This window comes from Pan troglodytes, chromosome 13, assembly GCF_028858775.2.
Source record: "Pan troglodytes isolate AG18354 chromosome 13, NHGRI_mPanTro3-v2.0_pri, whole genome shotgun sequence".
NCBI classification, from domain to species: Eukaryota; Metazoa; Chordata; class Mammalia; order Primates; family Hominidae; genus Pan; species Pan troglodytes.
The window spans coordinates 107,243,996-107,267,370 of NC_072411.2; the positions used below are offsets into that span (position 1 = coordinate 107,243,996).

The window sequence follows — 23,375 nt, forward strand, 5'->3', positions numbered from 1 at the left end:
CTATAATACCTTCATACCATAATAATTAATGAAGCACATCATTTGTTTCCAGAGCAGATTATGCATATCTTAAACAAAAGAAATAAGTTGTATATTTCAAGCCTATAGGTAAGCACTATAACTAATGATCATGTGGTTTTCTCTGGTTGTGGAACCATAAACAGCATGCCCTCTGGCACTGTAATGATTTGTGTTCTGTAATACTCAGTGTAACCATGGTTTTTATTCTGTTTGCCGTTTGGTATGTGGAAAAGCCTTCAAGAAACTGGCTTTTTGCAGGAGTGTTTACATATCATTCATGCCACCAAGAGAAGATGACCGACATTTTAGATGCAGAAGAAAGATTAAATGCATTCAGTTTAACTAGCGGCACTAAAAAGGGCTGCATCTTTGTATTGTTGCTGTTTATCTTCTTTCCAGCAGTGGAATATTGAGCTTCCCCAGGCTGTGATTCAGGTATTAATGCCGATTTTAGGTCGGGCAAGAGTGTGTTCAGTCTGCGACACTTAGATAGCAAAGGCAAACTGCTCACGGCTATTAGTCAGGAGTTTCTGTATGCCAGTGATTGCATGCTTGTGACTCATAATCAGGGTGATTCACAGCAACCGTTAGATGGGCTTGCTGTGGCTGTGTTTTTCGTTTGGACTGCTGTCATTGCCAAAAGTGTCAGCCTTTCTCCTACAGATCTGCCCGTGTGACACATGCACAGTGCCCTTTGGTTGTGCTGAATGGCTCACCACTAACATCATGGCTAAGTTTTATTATCTTGGAGGAATTGTCTCTCACAGTGAGTCCCAATTAGACAAATAAATTTTGTGTTGTTTTCTTTCTGAAGTGTTACTCTGGGATTGTTGACAGAATTTGTGCCACAGTGTTCTCTTGGGCAGTCTGAATTCCAGATTATCTATCTTGGTTTAACTATGCTCTCACTTGAGAATCAGCAAGGAGATGTCATGTTATCTGTTTTTCTGTATACGTGGAGCTGTATCGGTGGTCTGGGTTCCTGCTGAGCAGATACATAAATAACCACAAGTCTCTCTGGGTTTAATACCAGCCCGGTTCTGACATCCAAGGCTGACTCCTATTCCATGTTTTGCCCCAACCACCGAACATGATCCTCTGACCCCTCAACACACAGATGCCTTGTACCTGACCTAATAAGTTGAGTCAGCAACCTGTATTTCTGATTTGCCCATTAATTCTGTGTGTCCTGGTTGAGACCCACTTGCATTTCTGCATGCTTGCTTAACCTACGCCTGTCACAACTACCTCTGTTCCTTTTTGAACTTAACAAACATTTATACAGCCCACGGTACGCTAGGGTCTGAGCATACAACTGGGAAAAGATAGATAGGATCTCTGTTCTCATGAAACTTCCCTTCTGGCTCTTAGAAGTTATACATGTAAACAAATGCACAAGAGTCTCTCTGATGGTAACAATGCAATGAAGAAAATGAAACAGGATAAAGGAATAGAGAGCAAGTAACTATGACAGGGCTATTCTGAGAGTAGAGGGAAAGGTGGGAGAACATTCTACGCAGAGGGACCAGCTAGTACAAAGGCACTAGGGCAGTCTGGGTGAATTTGGAAAGATCGAGAGCCAAGGAGGCCAGGGTGGCTGCAGTGTAGTGGGTGGGCAGAGAAGAGCCAGATGAGACAGAGTCAAGCCTGATATAGACAGTCTTTTTTTCTATTTTATTTTAAAATATTTAATTTACAAATAAAAATTGTATAAATTATACATGTACAGGGTGATGATTTGATCTGTGCATGCATTGTGTACTTATTACCACAATCAAATCAACACATTCATCATCATCCTTAGTTACCATTTGTGCATGTGTCTATATGGTGAGGGCACTTAAAAATCTTCTCTCATCAAATTTCAGGTAAACAACACAGTATTATTAACTATATTTAATGCTGTACATTAGATCCCCAGAATTTATCCATCTTGTAACTGAAGGTTTATACCCTTTGACCAACTTCTCAACACTTCCTCCAACCCTTCATCCATGGCACCCATGATTCTACTGTCTGCTTCTATGATTTAAACTGTTTTAGATTCTGCATATGATTGAGATGAGATACTCTTTGTCTTTTGGTGTCTGGCTTATTTCGCTTAGCATAATGTCCTCCAAGTTTATCCATGATGTTGCAAATTGCAAAATGTTCTTCTTCTTATGGCTGAACGATATTCTCTTGTTTAGACACACCACATTTTCTTTATTAATTCATCTGTGGACACCGAGGTTGTTATTGTAGGTGTTATTTACACCTATCTTAGTTATTGAAGTAACGCTGTAATGAACATGAGGGTGTAGATACCTCTTTGAGATATTGATTTAAATTCCTTTGGATATATGACCAAAGGTGCAATTCCTTTGGATATATGGCTGGACCATAGGGTACTTATTAATTTACACATTTTTAATTTTTTAAGGAACCTCCATACTGTTCTCTATAATGACTGCACCAATTTCCATTCCCATCGTGCACAAGGCTTCCCTTTTCTCCACAGCCTTTCCAATAGCCAGCTGCTATCTCATCTTTCTGATAACAGCCATCCTAACAGGTGTGAGGTGATATCTCATTGTGGTTTTGATTTGCATTTCTCTGATGATTAGTGATGTTGTGCACCTTTTTATATATCTGTTGGCCATTTGTATGTATTCTTTGAAAAAAATGTCTATTCATGTCCTTTGCCCATTATTAAATCTGGTTATTTGTTTTTTGATATTGAGCTGCTTGAATTTATAATATTTTTGGAGACTAATCCCTCATCAAATATACAGTTTGCAAATAATTTTTCCCAATTCATAGGTTGCCTTTTCATTTTGTGGATTTTTTTTTCCTTTGCTGTGCAGAAGCTTTTTAGTTTGGTGTAGTCCTGCTTGTTTACCTTTGCTTTTGTTGCCTGTGCTTTTAGTGTCATATCCAAATATCATTGCCAAGATCAATGTAAAGGAGCTTTTTCACTGCTTTTTCCTAGGAATTTTACATTTTCAGATGTTACATTTAAGTCGTTAGTCTTTTTTGAGTTAATTTTTGTATATGAGGTAAGATAAGGGCCTAATTTCATTATATTGCATGTGTATATTTGGTTCACACAGCACCATTTATTGAAGAGACTATCCTTTCCCCATTTTGCATTCTTGGCACTCTTGTCAAAGATTAGTTGACCATATATGCACAGGTTTATTTTTGTGCTCTCTGTTCTGTTCCATTGGTCAATGTGTCTTGTTTTTATGCCAATACCATACTGTTTTATTACTGTGGCTATGTACTTTTGTAATACAGTTTAAAATCAGGGTATGATGCCTCCAGCTTTGTTCTTTTTGCTCAAGATTACTTTAGGTATTTGGGGGCTTTTTGTGGTTCCATATGAATTTTAGGGTTTTTTTCTGTTTCTGTGAAAAATAGAATTGGAATTTATATAGGAATTACACTGAATCTGTGGATCACTTTGGGTAGTATGGACATTTTAGCAATATTAATTTTTTAATCCATGAACGTGAGATCTCTCTCCATTAATTTGAGTCTTCAATTTCTTTCAACAACATCTTATAGTTTTTGATGTACAGATCTTTTACCTCCTCACATTAACAGAATGAAAGATAAAAATCATATGATTCTCTCAACATGTGCAGAAAAATTCAATATTCTTTCATAATTAAAAACTCTTAATAGATTATTTGACCAAATTCAGCATTCTTTCATGATAACAACTCATAACAAATTAGGTATAGAATGAATTTATCTCAACATAACAAAGGTTCTGACAAGCCCACACCTAATATAATACTCAACATGAAAAGCTGAAAGTTTTTAAGGTTAACAGGAGCAGACTCATACTCAACAAATGGGAGTCTTCAGCCTGAGTGAGGTCCCACTAGCGGCCTTCCCTTCAGAGACCTCTAAGATCAGGAACCAGACAATGATGTCCAACTCTCACCACTTCTATTCAACATAGTCCCATAAGTCCTAGCCAGAGCAATTAGGCAAGAAAAACAAAAGACATCCAAATTAGGAAGAAATTAAATTGTCTCTGTTTGCAGATGTCATGATCTTTTACATTGAAAACCCTAAGGAAAACCCAAAGAAACTGTTAAAACTAATAAATTCAGTAATCAATTCAGTAAAGTTCAGGATATAAAAATCAATGTACAAAAGTCAGTTGTGTTTTTATACACTAACATTTAGCTATCTGAAAAGGAAGTTCAGAAAACAATTCCATTTACAATAGCATCAAAAAGAGTTAAAGATTTGGGAATAGATTGTAATCTGGTAGATCTTGATTAGAGTTTATTGGATTTTAATAGAAACGGCAAGAAACAAGAATATGAAGCAGGAAAGTGCTAAAATCTGATTTATTTTGTGTCTCTGTTTCAGCCTACTTTATTTAAGTATGATCTCTAGTGCCAGGTTGCTAGCCCTATCTCAGTTTCTGACTCATATTTTTGACATCAGCTTTAAAAATGTTCACAAATATATATGCACTTGGTTTTCATTATTTTGCTGTGTCAAATACAGAACAGATTTGTTTTGGGTATCAGAGCCTTTCTCCACTATTCACCACCATCACCCTCTACTCACATCACTGTCTTTCTACAGAAGGCCGCCTTTGACTCCGAGAGACATAAGCTCTTCTGCCTCTGTGGTGCCTTTGTGCCTAGTACTTACCACTTCCTTTGCTCTACCTCATCCTATAAGTGTCTTTCCCCTATGGGCTTGGAGTTCTTCGGAGGGAGTCCATTTTCTCATTCATCTAAGTTTTCCCTAGCTTCCAGCTTAGTGCTTTGAACATAGTAGGGGAAAGATGGATATATAGATGAATGGATTACAAATACCCACTAAAATGTTCAGTCTGCTATGAAGCCGTCTTCAACAGTTAGAATTATAATTCTCCCTCTTGCTCCTACAGCGCTTTCCAGAGACTGCTTGGAATCTTTAGTCCCATTGTGTTATGCATTATTATGTATCTTTAGAGTCCTTTGGGGGTCAAGGACTATGTCATAGTCATCTTTGTTTCCCCAGGATTTAACACAGTTTCTAGCATTTAGCAATCTTCAGTAAGTGCCTGGACAAAAGATGTTAAACAGGACATAAAACTCCAAAAACAGAAGGGCTGTGGAAGTGTATTATCAGACAGAACCCTGGGCTAGATGTGTTTTCTTAAGGCACTTGTAATTCCTCAGAAACTTCCCAAACCAGTAGGGGGTTGCAAACCTGCTATGGAGCATCCTCCAGGAAAGCAGCTTTGGAGCTATTTTTCCCCCCAAACTCTTTTGACCATAACACAAAGCCAGAAATTGATTTTGCATTGCAAGCCAGTATATAACTGTTCTGCAAAACAAAAATGCATCTTTACTCTGTAATACAGTCCAATATCTTCTATGCCCTCTGTGGTATAGAATGCTGATCATGACCCTTTAAACTGATTTTAACGAAACTCGTGAAGAGGTTGCAGCCCACAGTTTGAGAAAACCCTGTTTTTGAGGACAGAGATAGTCCCCTGAGGTGAGCTTCAGAGCAAGAAGCATGAGCTTTACCTGGAACCCAAAATATCTCACTGTACTCTGACTGTTTGTTGAATAGTTGTATAAATTTAGCAATGACCCAGCGACAACCAAATAAAACAAGGCATCCTGGCCAAAAAGAATCAAGTCGTGTAGTGGAGACATCTTTGTCATTTAGAATTGAGTTGTTTGAATGCTGAAAAGTTGTTAGAGATAGGTCCACCAGTCACTTAGTTCACCATATCCAAATACAGCATTGTGAATATTTGAGGTAAATGTGTTGCTTCTAAAATGAAACTGTGGGCCCACTGAGATATAGGGAACTTAACGTTTCTTCTGCCAATATGTTGACATAAATATTGATGTTGTTAAGCATGTATGAATAGGAGAACTATTTCAGTCTTTTTATCTCTTTAAAACTAATTTAAATCTGAGCATTAAAAGACTGTTTGATACCATATGTTTGTTTTAGATAGGAAACAAAATCTATTCTAAACATAAGGGCTTATGAAATCTGTATTCTGAACATAAGAGCTTATAAAATTAGTATATAGGATTGGAAGCTATGGTAAATTGTTTCATGGCCACAGATTCCTCCCGTGTTAGTATGCATGGCCCTTTGTAATGTGACCTTGCTGTTCCTCCTGTCCAGAGGGGGGTCTGTTTACCCAACCCTTGCTAAGATATGTTGCTTTTGTGCTGTGCTAAGAATCCAACATTTGCTCAGTAATGTCTTTTTATTGTGGAATGTAAGTCCAGCATGAAATTGTTGATTTTTCTCTTTGAAGACCATTTAAAAGCTACTTTTGAAAGTGACCAAGGTCTGTGGACATGAGCATCACAAGCCTTTTGTGAAAATATTAGATAGACTTCAAGAACACAACCAAAGACTGCCACAGACTAGAAAGATACACATCACAAATCCATTTAGCTGTGTACGTGAAAGGAACAAATTAAAAGGTTCAGCAATGTCACTGGCATATCTGAGAATTCAACCTATTTCATTTTGAGACCCACATACCTTATCTGTGAAGGCAACTCTGTGTGTGCGTTTTCCAATCTAGATGGATAGCATAGAATGAGATGACCTAGACAAGCACAGCACAAAGACAGTTGTGATAGCATCCGAACTTTCATGTGTAGCTTATAAGGGCAATTCCTCCTTTTCTATGTAGGCCTTTTTTGAAAATAGCACTGTGCATTGGTTTGCTTACCCTGAGAAGACCTGAAAGATGAGATTATGATCTTTCATCTCAAATTAAAGAAGGCTTGTCTCAGGAACCATTTGACAAGTTCAAACGCTGCTGACTTAGATACTGGCCTCTTATCAGCACCTTCAATTTAATGTTTGGAGTGAGTGGTAGGCCTATGTTGTTGAATTTTTATCAGATTTCCCCTCATCTTGGTAGATTATACTTTAATTCACTATTCTGTGACTTATCAATATTGTCTATTTTATGCTATTGAGCTATAATAAATACATAGCATAATGCAGTACTTACAGGTAGTGAAATTGAGGTAAAATGGGCTTGTGACATAGGCTAGATCAAAAAGGAATTACCTGCAAGTTAATAAGTAGCTCAGATTCTGGTATAATTTGCTTTATTCATAGGTCTTGTGGGGGAAAAAATAAAATAAGCTTTCTCGTTCTGATAATCCCTTAAAAGAGTCATGAAGTTTTGATCTTTGGCTTTTTTGATTTATTTTTAATTGATAGAAACCAAGTCATTCCTGGGCCTCTCAAAAATCTATTTGTGGAAAATATTTTAACTTTTAACCAAATTATGTCTTCCCAGTATTAGTGATCCTCTATGTTAAAATGTTTTTCCCTTGAAAGTTAGAACTCCAATGTTGTTAGAAGAGTTTGATTCTCTTTTTGAAGAATCATAGAAACACAGTACAGTTTTGTACCTGTGGCCTTTGGATTTTGATTCACATTGAATTTGATGCCAGGAGTTACATGGTAAAGTCAATAATAATCCGTGGATCATTGCCTTACTCTGACACTGGGTGAATTAGTCTGCTGGGGTAATGTTCTCCAGCTTGTGTAATGGGCCTATTTAGTAGCAAGACAGCAGCCATATGAAACACCTGGGTGGTCTTCCAGAGTACTTTCACATGGATTAGATTTCAGTTATCCAACGTGAGGTCACAAAGGCTTAGACAGCTGGGCTGGTGCCACATCATGAACAGAATGTGACTTCTTCCTACCGGATGCATAATGTAAAAGGTGCCTGAGGTTAAAGCTGATCCTTGGGCTCCAGGAGCAGATATGGGTCAAATGAGGTCTCAAACCACAGTTGGAAATGTTGGGAAAGTCTCTATACAGGAAAGAATCAGATTTTCCTCTGGCACTTTCATTAGGCATGTTCTCTGCCAGAAAACCTAGTTTCTGAGTTTTCTGGATTGAGCTTTATTTGATTAACACTGGTTTAAAATTTTAGGTGTTATTAAGCAGAAACAGAAGAAAGGGCCTGAGTGACCCTTTCCTGTTACACAGAAAACAGCATTTGAGGCACATAGGCTTTGGAATAAAATCACCTTTTTAGTGTTCTTAGAGATAACAGTGGCTCCAAAGCCCACCATTTTTTTCCAGTCCTGCCAGGAACTTTGAATGATCCAATAAAAGGTAATGATCAAAGGTTTCAAATGCAACTGATAAATCATATAGATTTGTATTCAGGATGCCTTAAATTGACTTGTGGATGTTTCTCATCTATCAAGAAGGACTTGGTGATTTGAATTTAGTACTTTGATGTTGCAGTAATTGTTTGCAACTGCAGCTCAATGGCCTGAAGGCATTGCTCATTTCTCCCTTTCTCTTCTTGCAAAGAGCTCTTGAAGTATTCTTTTACAGGCTGTTCTCAACTCACTGGGGGCTGTGGCCTAAAATTTAGGATAAGAGAATGGTTCCATAAACACTTGGTACAGACCAACAACAATGCCCTAATGAGCCATCCCAAATGTGCACCATTCTGAATCAATCATCCCAAGTCCACACCCTCTTCACTGGATATATATTAAGATTCACTTCATGGTATTTATAAGGGAATTACTAAAGAAATCATGGGGAAAAGATTCCTCTACTTATTATTTTAGTCAAGGTAGTTCATATATTTATAAGTTACAAATATCTTTCAAAGTATATTTTAACCAGTTCCTCAATACTTGAAAAAAAATGCTATAGATTATCTCCTTTTGGAAGATAATCTATTTCTTCCTGCTATTTCAATTAGATTAAATTAAAACACTCCCAAATTAAGGCTTTCTGGTAATGTTTTCTAACCGTATTCTGTAGTTTCCTCAATCAGTTGTTCCACTAGTCATTTAGTGCATGCCTATATTCTGGCTGAGCAAATGTATCAATATTCATGCAAGGGTGTCCATCTCTAGCATCAAAAGCCACGTGCCCATCTGTCTACTATGAATATCTTAGTCATCATTTTACACCAATATATTATCTCATATATCTTCTGCATTTCAAAATTCTTTTTAAAATTCAGCTTATCCACAGAATCTTTTCAGGTGAACTCAACTATTATCCTTTTAGCTATTCCATGGGTTGCCATAAATCTTATGAATATAGATTAACCTCATAAATATCTAGGATCTAAGACTGTAAAGTATCACAAACTGAAAGATCAACTGTCAGGGCAGTAGATTCCTCTGTAAGCCACAGTAATTGACAAGATTGAGTCAGTATCTCTGTGCATCTACTGGGATTGTTGAGCATCGTTGTTGGTGTCACTTTTATGCTCATTTACCATTAAGTTGCAAGGCTGATAACATGTGCTGCATTAGTGTGAATCGTGTTTATTTTAAAATAAATGTTGATGCTGAAGAAAAAAGTGTTAGTTGAGGGGAAACAAACCAGACAGTAGCAACTTATTTACATACTAGACGAGATACCCTTTTCATGACCTCCAAAGTTCTCAGGTCTGGGACATTTCATACTCTAAAGATTACTTAGCTTAAACATCAGTCTTTGCGCCTGTAGCTTTGTTTGGTTCAATTTGGCATGCCTCTGTTGAGTGCCTATTCTGCTAGGGATCCTAAGTGATTGACTAAAGGAAGTGGCTTGCCATCAAACAGCTTACAATGTGGTTCCACCCTATTCTCCCAGACATCACTTTCTCTCTCACGTTCTTGTTTGATAACTTGTTTTATCCCGATTTTAAATGTCCATATTTATTTATTTACTTGTTGATGATCGGTCTTCCAACAATCCACAACTCTTCACAAGCAAGGCCTTTGTGTTGTGTGCTGATGTATCCAGAATGCCTGGAAGACCAGCTGGCACATTTTAGGCATTCGGTAAATATTTAATGACTCAAGGGGAGACAAAATACAACTACATACACAAGACAAATAGGGATATAACACACCCTAAAAAGATACAAAAACAGATCCACATTTTGCAATGCTCTAACTGTACGAAACTTGGGGGGATTGCTATTTAAGAAAAGCAGCAATAATTTTTTAAAAATTATATAGAAATGAATTATTTAGCATGAAAAATAATCACAATTTATAAATAAAGTTAACATACTAGAGATGACAAAATGTGAGAAATAATATTAATGATATATTAACACATGAAAATATCTCGATATTATACTTTTTTCTCTATAATTTTTGGCCATGTGTTCTTTTTTTGTTGTTGTTTGTTTATTGAGATGAAATCTTGCTCTGTCACCCAGACTGGAGTGCAGTCGTGCTATCTCAGCTTACTGCAACCTCCGCCACCTGAGTTCAAGTGCTCCTCCTGCCTCAGCCTCCAGAGTAGCTGGGATTACAGGCATGCGTGGACCACCAAGCCCGGCTGATTTTTTTGTACTTTTAGTAGAGACAGGGTTTCACCATGTTGTCCAGGCTGGTCTTGAACTCCTAACCTCAGGTGATCCACCCACCTCAGCCTCCCAAAGTGCTGGGATTACAGGCATGAGCCATCGCACCTGGCCAGCCATGTATTCTTTAATCACCTCTCCATATGTAATATCAATTTCTGAGAGATTGAATAAATGGATAATTTGTTATTTGCTCTAGCATGGGTAATCCAAATTGTTTTTGTTTAAATAACATTTGGGACATATAAAGGGCTTCACACATACATACTTGTAACTATGAAACTGCTACAGGTTTGTGTCTTACTAGCGTGGGAATTTTAATTCTGTGCTGCATTTTCAAGTATATTCTATATAAGAGAGAAGTTCCCATTTGTCAAGGTATCAGTGAGAACTGAATTATTTGCTTATAATTGTATAGATCTGGTGAGTGAACAAATCTTCCATAGAGTAGCTCTGGCTTTGTGCATTTCAAATTTTGTTTATCTTCCAGTGCCCACATACTTACAGTGCTGGTGCAAAAACAGCACAGCCACATCATTACTTCACCTGGCCCTGTACCTTTGTATCATGAAACTGGTTGAACTTGCACAGTGGGTGTTGGGAATATTCTTATATTACTCACCAAGATGACTGGCAATAGATTATATGCAGAATTGTTTGTGAGCCACATAAAAATAGTCCATTATATATATTCTACTATGTATATAAATAACCCACTATATCTATCTATCGGAGTCAGAGATATAGCTCATATATATATGTAGTGGGCTATATATATATATATATATATATATAGTGGGCTATATATATATGAGATATATAAAATATATAATATATATAATGGGCTATATATATGAGATATATCTCTGACTCCACTATATATATATATGACTATTTTTACATATAGGGGACTATTTATATATATAGTAGAATATATATAATGGCCTATTTTTATGTGGCTCAGAAACAATTCTGCATATAGTTAATTTATTGCCATTCATCTTGGTGAGTAATAGAAAAATTTTTCCAACACCCACTGTGCACGTTCAACCAGTTTCATTATACAAAGGTACATATATATTATATATATATATAAAATATGTATATAGTGGACTATATATATAAAATATGTATATAGTGGGCTATATATAAAAATATGTATATAGTGGGCTATATATATAAAAAATATATGTATATAGTGGACTATATATATAAAAAATATATAGCAGACTATATAAAAAATATATGTATATAGCGGACTATATATAAAAATATATGTATATAGCGGACTATATATATAAAACATATATAGCGGACTATATATAAAAAATATATATATAGCGGACTATATATACAAAAAATATATTTACACAGCAGACTATATGTACAAAAAATATATATACACAGTGGACTGTATGTACAAAAAATATATATACACAGCGGACTGTATGTACAAAAAATATATATGCACAGCGGACTGTATGTACAAAAAATATATATGCACAGCGGACTGTATGTACAAAAAATATACACAGCGGACTGTATGTACAAAAAATATATATACACAGCAGACTGTATGTACAAAAAATATATATACACAGCGGACTGTATGTACAAAAAATATATATGCACAGCGGACTGTATGTACAAAAAATATATATGCACAGCAAACTGTATGTACAAAAAATATATATGCACAGCAGACTGTATGTACATAAATATATATACACAGCGGACTGTATGTACAAAAAATATATATACACAGCGGACTGTATGTTCAAAAAATATATATACACAGCGGACTGTATGTTCAAAAAATATATATACACAGCGGACTGTATGTACAAAAAATATATATACACAGCGGACTGTATGTACAAAAAATATATATACACAGCGGACTGTATGTACAAAAAATATATATACACAGCAGACTGTATGTACAAAAAATATATATACACAGCGGACTGTACAAAGATATATATACACAGCGGACTATATATATAAAACAAATATACATATATAGCGGGCTGTATATATATAACATATACATATATAGCGGACTGTATATATAAAATATATATATAGCGGACTATATATAAAAATATGTATATAGTGGACTGTATATATAAAAATATATATAATGGACTATTTGTATAAAATATATATATAGTGGACTATTTGTATAAAATATATATATAGTGGACTATATGCATAAAATATATATCGTGGACTATATGCATAAAATATATATAGTGGACTATATATATAAAATATGTATATAGTGGACTATACATATATAAAATATATACAGTGGACTATATATAAAAATACATACAGTGGACTATATATAAGATATATATACAGTCGACTATATATAAGATATATATACAGTCGACTATATATAATATATATAATATATATATTATATATAGTCGACTGTATAAAATATGTATATAGTGGACTATATATATAATGTATATAGTGGACTGTATATATAATGTATATAGTGGACTATATATATAATGTATATAGTGGACTATATATAATGTATATAGTGGACTATATATATAATGTATATAGTGGACTATATATATAATGTATATAGTGGACTATATATAATGTATATAGTGGACTATATAATGTATATAGTGGACTATATATAATGTACATAGTGGACTATATATATAATGTACATAGTGGACTATATATATAATGTATATAGTGGACTATATATATAATGTATATAGTGGACTATATATATATGATATATCTCTGACTCAGTTTCCCCTTAACTGGAATTCCAAAAATACTCTGGGCCAGTTCATTGCCACCCAATGGGAGGAAGAGTAGTATGGATGGAAACTTAGTGATGGAAGAAATTACAGGGTTAACCTATAGCAATTAAAATATTTTACTTATGTAAATTTTACAAAATTATATAATCATGTGATCTTGTTACTAAGGCTCCTCTTGGCATCATGTAAGGGGCTCATGCAAATGAGGGCCCCTGAAATTACATTTATTTCCCCACGCAAATCTGCATCTGGGCATTCCAAAGAAATAGAGATTGTTTATAATTATTGGGAGTGGACCTTCAAAGTGGGACAGGATTACAACTGATTGCAGTATTAGAGAATAATCATTTAGAGGTCACATGATCTAGGACATTTTTAGGTGACGGCAGGTGGTCTGTTTGGCATATACACCTGAAAAAGAATGTAGTATAAGATATAATTAGTGGTTGAGGCAAACGCTTGAGGTCCTTGAATGCCAGAACAAGAAATTGGGAGGTTGACGCACACATAATCAAAATCCTTCCTTTCATCTCTGTGATTCAGGAGCTTTTATTTGGATTTATTAATTCAGGTATATTTGTTTATTTCAGTTAGTACTTTACTTGTTTTTTTAGAGTGTATGCCTTTCAAAGACCTGGACCTTTGCTTGCACCAAACCTTCTCTGTCGCTTTATCCTTAACCCTTGAGACCTAGTGCATATCTGAGACCTGGCATTAACTAACCTTAAGTAGCATGAGCAAATTTATATTGTAAAGTAGCTTAAAATTTTTGAAAAATTGCAGATTTGTGTATACAACTGGATAAAATGTGAAAACTTTAATAGTTCAACCCACTTCAAGTGGGAGTCATTCGTCTTCAGAGACAAGTATAAGTCCCAATAAAAGTAAGTTAAAAACCCCTTCACATATTTTTGTAGCACTGGCTTTCCAATTTCAGCTGTTTTCCAAATACTAAAAGATGCTTTATCATGCGTGTGCTTATTCATATCCATTGTGTAGTCAGTTGACTATTTTGTGAATTACTTGCATTTGTCCATCATGTGTTGAACAAACATGGTTTTTGCAATCTGAAATGAGAGAAAAATGATATGAAATGTCAGTTGACTTGAACTTCCTTCCTCATTTTATGGCAATAGTGGGAGTCTCTTTTCTAATGGACTCATATTTAAGATGAAAGTTTTTGACTTAGTTTCCTTAGTGTGGTTTTCGCATCACAGTATCTGAAAGCATGTCCTAGCTGCTGCATTCATCACAGGCCAGGCACCAAACCGGGTCAGGCACTCCTGCGGCGAAAGTGATCTCTTCTCAGTACTTTGCTATAAATTGTGCTGCTATTGATATCATTACCAGTTTTTTTTTATGGGTCTCCAGATTTCAGTGTTGTGCAGTTTTTTTGGCATCAGCTGAAAAGCCCTATCTGATGCCCATAAAATCTACACAAAAAGAGAAAATCTAGTTGCCTCCAAAAACAAATGATGTACCACTTTCACTAGTCTTATTTTATTGAGTATTGATGGGAGTAATAGCAATACTGGTAAGGCATGTAAATCATCTGCAAGAAAGACTGTGTACTCTGGGAGAGGAGTTTGGATGCCTTGACTAGTGAGACAAGCATCTTACCAGATATGTCCTTGTGACCATGGGTTGATGTTTTCCTCTCAGGTACTCAGCTTCCACCATACCTTCCTTTTACCTGTATCTTTCTATCAAAGTATTTCTTTCTGATGGACAGTTTATTTTATTTTATTTATTTATTTATTTTTGAGACGGAGTCTCGCTTTGTCACCCAGGTTGGAGTGCAGTGGCGCGATCTCAGCTCACTGCAACTTCTGCCTCCCGGATTCAGGTAATTTTCCCTGCCTCAGCTTCTCGGGTAGCTGCAATTACAGGTGTGCACCACCACACCCCACTAATCTTTGTATTTTAGTAGAGATGGGGTTTTGTCATGTTGGCCAGGCTGGTCTTGAACTCCTGACCTCAGGTGATTCGCCTGCCTTGGTTTCCCAAAGTGTTGGGATTACTGGCGTGAGCCACCACACTCAGCCTGCTGACCAGTTTAGATGAAAAGAATTGCTGCTGCATTGAAGAGGTGTTATTCCCCTTACTTCTATGCACTTACCCAGATAGAGAATGTGGCCCTGCCATAGGAAAGTGTCAGGTGAGTAAAACTAGAGTAGAAATAAAGTTCAAAAGATTTGGAAACTTCATTTTTCTGGGCTTCAGTTCTTTTTGTTTGTTTGTTTTGTTTGTTTGTTTTTGAGACAGAGTCTCGCTCTGTTACCGAGGCTGGAGTGCAGTGGCACAATCTCGGCTCCCTGCAACCTCTGCCTCCTGGGATCAAGCGATCCTTCTGCCTCAGCCTCCTGAGTAGCTGGGACTACGAGTGCGTGCCACCATGCCCAGCTAATTTTTATGTTTTTAGTAGAGATGGGGTTTCACCATATTGGCCAGGCTGGTCTCGAACTCCTGACCTCGTGATCCACCCACCTTGGCCTCCCAAAGTTCTGGGATTATAGGCATAAGCCACCACGCCCGGCTACTTCAGTACTTTTATTGGCTATCTAAATTAGAAAACTATCTTGTTACAGGTCTACACTGGGACTTTGTTGCAGCCCCTCCTCCGTGCTCATTTAGCCAGCAAGAAAAGGGGGAGCAGCTTCTTTGAGGTGACAGTGCTAGAATAATGGTTAGAAGGAAAGTTTCTGACCTATAGTCTTTTTGCACCATATCTCTGAAGGATACACCCATATTTTTTCAAACTCATTCAACAGTTGTTTAAGTTCAAGATAATTGAGAGGTATTGTTCCAGGTGCTGACTAGTTGCAAAGTCTGTTAAGGAAATGTACTACATGAAACCAAGATGCAGCCTATACTGTCTTTCTATGCTATTAATATGGATTACCTGGAAGAATGTGGTTTTTTCTACTTCTTTCTCTCTTCTCTAATTTGCAAGAAGTTTAGCCACTTGCAATTTACTTTCATCATCAATGTAAAAAATTTACCAACTTACATGTATTTTAATTCAGAGCATTTTCTTCTGTTCATATTTATCTTGTTATCCTAAGTGTCAACAGTCGTGGAAGGAGAGTGTCTTTCTTTTTTCTTCAAACTGTCCAACTGTTTTGGTAGCACCAAAGGAATCCCTTAGGGCAAAGGAAAATCGAGACTCTGAAAAGACCAGCCTCCTAAAGAGGAGTCTCTTTGCACATAAACAGGTTATCGTGTTAATCCCAGTTCCCTTCTCTATGCTTTCATCCCACCCATTTCTCTGAGCACTCCTCTGTGACTTTATTAAACAATAAGCATTCTATATTTCTTTCTTTCTGAAAATTCTGAGAGAGTATGAAATCCTGGCTTTTGCGTTATTTTGCATGCGATGCCATTAATAGTTCTTTACTGATTCCTCCTTTTTATTTTCCTCTGTTCACTTCATGTTTGTATCTACCTGCTCATTCTAGAAACCAATATGATTTTCATTATCAACTTCATATTCATCTTTGTGAATGCCCACCCTATTGAAAATCTAGTCTTTGGTTTCTCACGCATATCAAGACATTTTAGATTAAAAGCAAATAATTCTAACAGTCAGTGGGCTGAAGCCAAGATTTGTATTTTTTCTGAGACAAATCATAGCAGTTGCCAAAACCTCCCTATTGCTCTTCTTCAAGCCAGAAATGAGAATGATTTTAGGTGTCTGCTTTATGCTCCTTCTCATTTGCTTTTTATGTATAGTCAGTTTCTGAATTCTCCTGTGTCCTCCTCCAGGTTCTCTCTCCATTTCTGCCTGTGACTGCTGACATCCTGTTCACCCTCTCCACATTGCCCTTCTAGCCTCTCTGTGCATGAGGTCCTCTAGTTCTTACGGAATGTCTTGTCAGTGCTTTCACCGTGACCTGCCCCCCACCCCGAGAGCTGTCCAGGTGTCAGTCACCCTAGGATGAAATGACACCAATATTGGTGACAAGCTGGCCTTCTGGTTATGCTCAGGAGAATCATTAACCATCTTTAAATAAATAAATCCCTGCTGCTACTCCCCATACAATTTAGAACATGTGCCTTGTAACTTTTGATGTGGGGCTCTTGTTTGACGCCATTGTTTGTTTTCCCTGCTGCCTGCATCATCATATGTTATGTGATTCTTCAGGACCTTGGTTTCAATCTCTATAACTGCCTATCCTTCAAAACCCCCAAACATAATATTAAATGATGTCACCTGTCATTTAAGCCATCTCCATCCCAAACATATCCTCCAAATGAAAATCCACTGAGAGGGAGAGGGAGAGTGTGATTATAACAAAGAGACAGAAACTTATAGAGATAGCACCTTACATTTTTGTTGGTCTTTATATCTTGCATGATTCATTGGTATACCAATTTCACCCTTTAACTAATGGCTGCCACTTTCAAAATTGTTTTCCTCAAACTGAATTAGACGACCCTCCTCTTGGCTTCCTTAGTGACATTTAAAGGGGACATGGATCAGTACCTGGACCCCATTTAATACCAGCTGCCCCACCATTAAAATAGTGATTACTGGAGAATTAGAAGATGCACCATCATTCATAGACACTTGCAAACTGACTTCACTTTCTCCTATGAGGATGTGGCTTGACTGGTGTTAATTGGCCTAAATCCTGTTAAAACCTGACAAATCTTGCCATCTTCCTAAAGGTCTGTACAGTGAGTGAGTGTGGAAGTTTTTCCTGAATGTGGCATAAGTCCTGAATGTCAGTGGAGAATATTCTAGTGAGAATTATGCTTATCCTGATATGGCAAGATCCTATCTGGTGAGGACATAGTCACCAGCAGCTACATACCCAATCAGGGACTCTTCTATTCCTGCATCTAGTAGCTTTCTCTTTGGCTTCCATTCAGTTTCAAGTATCAGCTAAATAAAATGGGGACTTGATCTAGCCTCTGGTGTATGTTTTCATTGGTGTGTGTTCTCCAATAAGCCACGTATAACCTACTTTAACACTTTAGTGGTACCTGCCTTTTTGTGTGCTGGGGTGTACTGAATTGTTCCTCATTTCCACATTTCCCTTTCTGAAAGATAACTTGAGAGTGGATGAACACCATGACTGCTGATCTTAATGTCCTCATCCCTTCTCCCTGTCCTGATGCATAAGGGCAACCTCAAATATTTAACTGTGTGAAAAAAAAAAAACCCCAGCAAGCAGTTCTATAAGAATTTATGCTTTAAAATACTGAACAATTCCTATTTTATTTGTGCTTTGCTTCCAGTGGCTTATGATTCGAAGGAACATTGTTGTTCCTTGAGCTGAATCTGGGGTTTTTGCCTCTAAATTCCAATAATAAGTCTTTTCTTAATTAGCTGAAAAAAACACTAATGAATAGCAAAATTTTCCCATTTTTGAACTCCCTTCTCACCTCATCTTTATTTGTGTAAAAGTTTTGATTCGTATTGTAAGGCTATATTTGTTTTAGTGCAAGGTTAGATTTTATTATTTTAATTTACAAATTATTCCATGAAAATTAACTTGACTTTCAAGAGCCTGGCTTTTTAAGCAGACGAGATAACACAGCTCACAATAAATAACAAGTGCTATTACCTACTTTTTTGGGGGAGGGAGTCCTGTATGAAAATTACATACCAGAGAGTTCCATGTCCTATGCATGCCTTAATTTATTTCAGCCTCCCATCAGTTCTGTTATGTGCTATGTTCACCAAGTTTTAAGTGATGAGACTGAGTCACAGAGCAGTGCAAGTTCAATGCCACAGAGCAAACAAAGGCTCAATCTGTTTGACTCCAAAACCCAGGGTCCTCTCCACTGTCCTGACACATGACAGTTAGCAGTGTTAGTGTCTAATTGTTACTGTTAGATTTATAAGCTTCTTCACTGTAGAGGTTATGTTTCCTTTACTCCCTAACACTGGAAGCCTCTATGAAACTGGATAGAGTTGTCCCCTCTCATTTCAGTTAGCTTTCCTTGTACAATATGACTTCTACTCTACTATATATTCAAGGTTTTGCCCAAATTATCTTCAGTACTCCTAATTACCTGCCGTCTGTTGTACATTAGGACTTACCTTTCTTTGTCTTTTTTAAAATTATTTATTTATTATTATTATACTTTAAGTTTTAGGGTACATGTGCACAATGTGCAGGTTAGTTATGTATGTATACATGTGCCATGCTGGTGCGCTGCACCCACCAACTCGTCATCTAGCATTAGGTATATCTCCCAATGCTATCCCTCCCCCCTCCCCCCAACCCACCACAGTCCCCAGAGTGTGATGTTCCCCTTCCTGTGTCCATGTGTTCTCATTGTTCAATTCCCACCTATGAGTGAGAATATGCGGTGTTTGGTTTTTTGTTCTTGAGATAGTTTACTGAGAATGATGATTTCCAATTTCATCCATGTCCCTACAAAGGACATGAACTCATCATTTTTTATGGCTGCATAGTATTCCATGGTGTATATGTGCCAAATTTTCTTAATCCAGTCTATCATTGTTGGACATTTGGGTTGGTTCCAAGTCTTTGCTATTGTGAATAGTGCCGCAATACACATATGTGTGCATGTGTCTTTATAGCAGCATGATTTATAGTCCTTTGGGTATCTACCCAGTAATGGGATGGCTGGGTCAAATGGTATTTCTAGTTCTAGATCCCTGAGGAATCGCCACACTGACTTCCACAATGTTTGAACTGGTTTACAGTCCCACCAACAGTGTAAAAGTGTTCCTATTTCTCCACATCCTCTCCAGCACCTGTTGTTTCCTGACTTTTTAATGATCGCCATTCTAACTGGTGTGAGATGGTATCTCATTGTGGTTTTGATTTGCATTTCTCTGATGGCCAGTGATGGTGAGCATTTTTTCATGTGTTTTTTGGCTGCATAAATGTCTTCTTTTGAGAAGTGTCTGTTCATGTCCTTCGCCCACTTTTTGATGGGGTTGTTTTTTTCTTGTAAATGTGTTTGAGTTCATCATAGATTCTGGATATTAGCCCTTTGTCAGATGAGTAGGTTGCGAAAATTTTCTCCCATGTTGTAGGTTGCCTGTTCACTCTGATGGTAGTTTCTTTTGCTGTGCAGAAGCTCTTTAGTTTAATTAGATCCCATTTCTCAGTTTAAGGTGGAACTCAGTCTCTTCCTGACAGCCACCTTCAAATAGGGTTTAGTAGTTTAGAAAAACATTCTAGGAAGGTTTGTTTAAAAGTCTGAGATAACAGTTCATATTTAAAGATGCTCATTATTAATTTCAATGTGGAATGATTTGCACTTGTTATTAACACATTTAGAGAGAAAGAAAAATTAGAAGATACTCAACAGGAGACATTCAAGTGTGGAGTACAGAAAAGCCGAGAAGAAGAAAGTTATTCCTGATATGTTTAAGAAAGATCTAGCCATCTTAAAGTTTTTTTTTTTTTTTTTTTTTATGTTTCAAATAGCTGATACACTGGTACAAAACTGAATTGTCATCTTCTAGGATACACTATAATACTATGGCATATTGATTGAATACACAAACCTGAATACTTATCATTATTATTACTATTATTATTATTATTTTGAGACAGAGTCTTACTCTGTCTCTTAGGCTGGAGTGCAGTGGCGCTATCTGGGCTCACTGCAACCTCCGCCTCCCGGGTTCAAGTGATTCTCCTGCTTCAGCCTCCAAGTAGCTGGGATTACAGTTGCATACCACCATGCCTGGCTAATTTTTGTATTTTCAGTAGAGACAGGGTTTCACCATGTTGGCCAGGCTGGTCTCGAACTCCTGACCTCCAGTGATCCACTTGCCTCGGCCTCCCAAAGTGCTGGGATTATAGGCGTGAGCCACTGCGTCTGGCATGAATGCATATTATTATAAAATTATATCTTAAATATTTTAATGTGTTATTATTTAAAAAGCAGATACTGATAGTGAATGAGGACTCATAGGCATGTGTCTTTAAATTTGAAGAAAAATTACCTACTGTGGCTTTTTTAAAGAAAATGTATTTATTACCTAAGAAAAACCATGTCTCTCTCTCTCTCACACACGCACACATACACTCTCTCTCTCCATATACACACACACACATACATATATATACATATACATATATAAACATATATATATGACTCAGCTGCATAAAACAATGTAACTAAATTGTTGATCGCTAAAATGTTCACTTCTGTGCCTCTAAATCAAGTTGATTTTGACAATGAGGAAATGCCTTGGTGAACCATGTTGGTTTTACTTTTTGTTTATTTTCTCCCATTCAAGATTATCAACTTGTAATTTACTGGCCTGATTAAATGCTTGGAAATAAACCAGAGTTCTTGAATTTTGCCCCATTTTCTTAATTTTAAAGATAATGAGTTCCTTTGAGGATATTGCATTTAGACTGACTTGTTCATTTCATGTTGCTGGTAATTGAGGGGCTTAATCTGAAAGGAACTTAGTCTTCAGATTACCTAAGGGACAGAAAAAGATACTGGTATTGGACTGGGATCCTACTTTCTTAAAATTTTATGGTACTTTTTCTTGCTTCTACTCTTCTTGTTTTTTTTTAAAAAATGTTTTATTTCAAAGAACAATTGCCAACTGTACAATTATTGGTATGTCAGTTGGTTAAGAAATGTTTGAGATGGAGGTGGAGGGATGGTGAAAAATGTAGTGATGTCTCTTAATAAAAAGGAAATAAAGGAATGTGAACTTGGACTTTATAATTCCTTTTGGCATAGGTTTGTGTCCTAAGTAGCATGTTAATTTCTTATCATGAAAGAAGTTTTTTTTTTTTAAGAAAAGCAAGTTCTGTCTGGACAAAGATAAAAAATATTTGCAATTCTATGTTTTGTACACCTAAGAATGTTAAAGCACACATAAAAACCAGGTTTGTAAATAACCTACAAAGTGGATGAAAAGTGTTCCTTTAAGCTGGAATCGCTTCAGAGGTTTGGGGAATCATTTTCAGAATATTGAGAAATGAGAAAATGCTTTTCAACTGTTTTCTACTCTTTTCCCAAAAGTACAAAAATAAAACGCTAATTTTTATATGAGAGTGATTTTTAAACCACAAGCAGATTTTTTTTGAGATGTTTCTCTGTAGTGGCCAACTTTGTATGAAGCAAATTATTTTAGGCCTAATTGCAGTCAGAGCGGTTAGGCCGCTGGCTCTGCTAAGGTTGAATTTCATTTGAACTTTCTAATAGTATGATCTTTTTTCAGAATTTAATAACTGACTCAAATATTTAATAGTGGAAGCTTTCATTAAATTAAAAAGAAATCAGGATATATTTTTAGAAGAACAAACTTATTTTCTTTATCAGTTCTATCTACTTTAGGAGAAGAGGAAGAGAATGGAAGCAATCTCTTTGTGTACTTAAATAGACATTAATGTTATAACCCCAGCAAATAATTTATTTTGGTCTATATCATCATTCAAAAGATTTGGAAAGCACCAAATGGCAGTAATAACTATACTTCCAGCTCTATTGAATGGCAAATTACACTGACTGTGTGAATCTCTTCATTCGTCTCCTGGATAATCATTCTTTTTAATACTCGTATATTTTCTAGATCAGTTTTTAGATTGTACACAGTCAACTTGTGCATTGCCTAACAGTTTCTGTTAAACACAATGGCTTGTTTTGAAATGCAAGTGGGGAAAGATGAGAGTTGAAAGATTTTGTTTCCATGTGTCAATCTATAAGTAGATGACAAAAGATCATTAAATGGATTAATTTACAAGCATCCTTAGAAATAGAATGTTTTTACATAAAAGCATGTTGTAAACCTTTTAAATTAAAGTGCATTGTGTCATGCACTCTCTTCACCCCAGGGTTCTTTTGACCTCTCACCTCTCACTTTGTCTTCCAGGCACTCCACTGCTGGTGAGGAGAAGCAGTGACCCAGTGCCAGGCCCACCTGCTGATACCCAGCCAAGCGCTTCACACCCTGGTGGCCAGAGTCTGAAACCGGTTGTTCCAGTAGGTATCCTGCTGCTTGTATTTCTAATGAAAGATCAAAGTGCTGTACCCATAGGTTAAGTGGGACTTTGCAGTTTTAAGCACATTGATAACTAGATAGAGATCTTTTGATAGTATATATAGTATTAGTTATACTAATAGCTAGTATGGGCTATTACTTGTATATAGTTATAGCGATAGCTATTATGTATATGGCACTGATTATGTGCCAAGTACTATTTTACCTGTTTTATATTAAGTCATCTAAACTTCCACATCAAGGTAAG

At 36.5% G+C, this 23,375-nt stretch overlaps 1 protein-coding gene across 6 annotated transcripts in view; it reads left to right on the forward strand.

The window, feature by feature from the left end:
• PARD3B (par-3 family cell polarity regulator beta) overlaps positions 1 to 23,375 on the forward strand; it is a 1,071,110-nt gene that overhangs the window by 469,344 nt on the left and 578,391 nt on the right. For all 6 annotated transcript variants that reach the window (XM_009444083.4, XM_009444085.4, XM_009444084.5 and 3 more), the window contains exon 4: positions 23,000 to 23,109. In XM_009444083.4, the coding sequence (XP_009442358.4) occupies positions 23,000 to 23,109 (110 nt within the window). The remainder of the gene's footprint in view (positions 1 to 22,999; positions 23,110 to 23,375) is intronic.